A 3,261-nucleotide genomic window follows, 5' to 3' on the forward strand; every position below is an offset into this window, starting at 1 on the left:
TAGATATTTCACTTATTAATTAATTTTAATTTAGAAATTCGATTTTCACAAAAAACAACGGTTATATTTTTGACAATTTTTTTTTAATGACCTGTTGTAAGGAAGAGCGCCTGTAAGTCTTATGCGGGGTAATTCATTTTTGTAAACAGGAGAAGTTTTTTTTATAAAATATTATTGCCTTTTTATCGGAAAAACGAAAGATACATACAAGACATTATTTCTCAACACAATTCTGGAAACATGTACGTCGATGTAAAAGTAATTAATCCACAAATTTACAGATTAGAATTACCACTCCTTCCCAAGTTGTGGGAGGTGTTTCATCCTATTGTATTATTTATGAAAACTTAACCATTTTTTGAATAAATTCATTGTTTATTTGACTCTTTTATCAGTTTAATTTTTTTCGTTTTTTTTAATAGTCTCAAGAGAAAGCTTGACTTTTTTACTTTGAAAAATTTCAAGTAAGAAAATCGAGAAATTAAGATTTATTGAAATGCAGGGCCGACTGTAAAGAGAGTCCTCGCGCTCGCACTAGGACTTCAATGCTCCAGCAAACCGCAGAACATTTTTCAAATATACAATTTTTTGTATTTTTCGCTTTTATTTAGAATGTTCTGAAATCATCGAAAAAGTTATTCAGAAATGTTTACTTGCGACTTTAAATGAGATTGTTAAAATATAATATAAAAAATAGAAAATTATTACTTAAAATTAACAGTATTTTCGTGAAATCGATGATTCCTTACTTGATTAACTGCATAATTTTTATGCAATTACTCATGCGACAATACTTATTAAGTTTGTATACAAATCTAGATATTGTACAATTTTTAATAAATTGATAAATTTACCATTTCTAAAATTTCTTCCACATGTAATACGCTGTAATTAAAAAAAAGGGTTTGCAATTCGGACCAAGATGGTAGGCTCTAGATCTTTTGAAATGAAAATAGAGTGTTTTGTCCCATTGTGCGTCATATTTAATGAAGCAGTTGATTTGACGAATTGAATGTCATTAAAAGAAACTGTAATGATTAATGACGAAGATAGTAATTTCATTTATGTCTTTTTGATTTATTTTTAGTTAATTTTACTTACGTAATATTTAATGCTTTTTCCTTTACTTTTTTCTTACTTTTTTAATATATAAAGCTGGCCATGGAACCCACGTAGCCTCAATTGCCGCTGCAAATTTTCCTGAAAACAAGGACTTGAATGGAGTCGCACCGGGTGCTCAAATAATTTCACTTACCATTGGAGATGGAAGGATTGGAACAATGGAAACCGGAACTGGCATAGTGCGAGCGATGATTAAAGTTATGCGGTATAAAGAGAAGATTAATGTCATCAATATGAGCTACGGAGAACACACTAACTGGTCTAATTCTGGAAGAATAGGAGAACTTGTAAACGAAGTTATAGATAAATACGGAGTAACCTGGGTCTCATCGGCTGGAAATTTAGGTCCAGCTCTTTGTACCGTCAGTAAGTATATTCGAAATTTTTAGTTCGGAGATAAGAAGATAATTCAAAGCCGCTATAAGTCTCTTTTAAAATTTAAAATAATTTGTAATTATAACTCTTTTAATGAAACTGATTTAGAACAATTATTATAATTTCTTTTCCAGCCACTCCCCCTGATATCTGTACAGGCAGTGTTATTAGTGTCGGTGCTTATGTTTCTCCTGACATGATGCTCGCTGAATATTCTTTACGCGAGAAAATGCCAGGTATGCCATTCACGTGGTCTTCTAGAGGTCCGACGATAGATGGAGGATTTGGAATTACCGTGTGTGCACCAGGTGGAGCAATCACTAGCGTGCCGAATTTTACCCTTAGGAAAAGTCAACTTCTTAATGGTACAAGCATGGCTAGTCCTCACGTGACTGGAGCTGTTGGTGAGTACGAAATAACCTATTGAAACTATTTTTTATTATCCTAACAAAGATTTTTACTTCTATTCAAAGAAAATTAATTAGAGAAAATGCTCCTTAGGTAGTTTAGTTTAGTGTTAAGACGGGCGGACATTCCCAAGAGTTTGCTGCCAGCGGGGATCCCTCCGCATCGCCTAGAAAATAAGCCGAGGCAATAACTACCTCTATTCTTTCCTCGCATCTGCCACTATAGGCCAGTCAACGAAGGACTTCCACTTCAAAGTAATTATAAATAAGCTAAATTGTTCATTTAGAACTTCCAGGGGGAATGATGAAGAACCACAAAAATTTCAGTAATGTTCAGCCTTGTGGATTTTTCATAGTGATGCAAAATAGTTATGGAAATCATATTTTTGAAGTTTTTTTTTTAATTTTCATGAAATCGTTCAGTTTTTGAAAAAATAGTTTTATAAAAAATGTTCGGCACCTTATTCTGCATAAATAATGCCCTTTCGACTTTTTTGTATTGTAAAAAAGAAGGTAAAGAACAACTTTGGACAAAGCTATTCTTGTCTCATTGGATAATCATTTTTAACGCCAGTGAACCTAAATTATGCTCATAAGCATTTCTGCAGGCTACCTGCGACCTCATATAAAAAAAATTTCGATAAATTAATTATCACTTTAGTTGATCAATTTTTTTCACCCATCTTCAGGCCTAAATTTGGTACACTTAAGTTGGTGTCTGAGGATAGGGACTTCATAAGACGCTTGCTTGACACGTATACAAGATAACTGCAAAGTTTGAATCATTTCCTATAATTTTGTATCATTGAAAAGTAGGCTTTAATGCTTCTATGTCAAATTTCTTTGAAAACTCCTAACTCATACACTTGCTCCTGGCTAATAAAATTAGGGCGCAGCAATAGGAATAGTACGGAGACGAAAATCTGGTACTTTTCCTTCATGCCTTGCGAAGAACCAGGTGTCCAAGATCTTCATGGCTGAGGCCGAAAAATTCATGTTGGTCCTTTCTCGCTGTATTTGAGTACAGTTTAGAGTACTCTTCATGTAGAAAATAATAATTATATTGGTATAAAAATTCTTTATAGATATTCAATTTTTTAATAATACTGAAAATAAGTTTAAATGCTATCTAAAGTTAATGAATGAAATATCTTAACATTCAACAGGTTGAAAGTACACTATATAAAAGATGCGAATATTTTCACATTCAAATATACAGATTTGGTTCCAAAGCATTCGACAAAAATATTATTTTATGTCTCACAACCGTGAGATAGGTGGTTACAGTCTGTAAAGGAATCAATACGACGATCCAGCAAAAGCCTCGTGCACCCTAAGAACACGGAGCGACCCAAGG

The 3,261-nt window shown here is 33.0% G+C and overlaps 1 protein-coding gene across 2 annotated transcripts in view; it reads left to right on the forward strand.

The window, feature by feature from the left end:
• LOC117183054 (tripeptidyl-peptidase 2) overlaps positions 1 to 3,261 on the forward strand; it is a 231,525-nt gene that overhangs the window by 134,709 nt on the left and 93,555 nt on the right. For both annotated transcript variants that reach the window (XM_033376207.1, XM_033376208.1), the window contains exons 6-7: positions 1,156 to 1,488; positions 1,632 to 1,901. In XM_033376207.1, the coding sequence (XP_033232098.1) occupies positions 1,156 to 1,488; positions 1,632 to 1,901 (603 nt within the window). The remainder of the gene's footprint in view (positions 1 to 1,155; positions 1,489 to 1,631; positions 1,902 to 3,261) is intronic.

Source organism: Belonocnema kinseyi, chromosome 2, assembly GCF_010883055.1.
Source record: "Belonocnema kinseyi isolate 2016_QV_RU_SX_M_011 chromosome 2, B_treatae_v1, whole genome shotgun sequence".
Lineage (NCBI taxonomy): Eukaryota > Metazoa > Arthropoda > Insecta > Hymenoptera > Cynipidae > Belonocnema > Belonocnema kinseyi.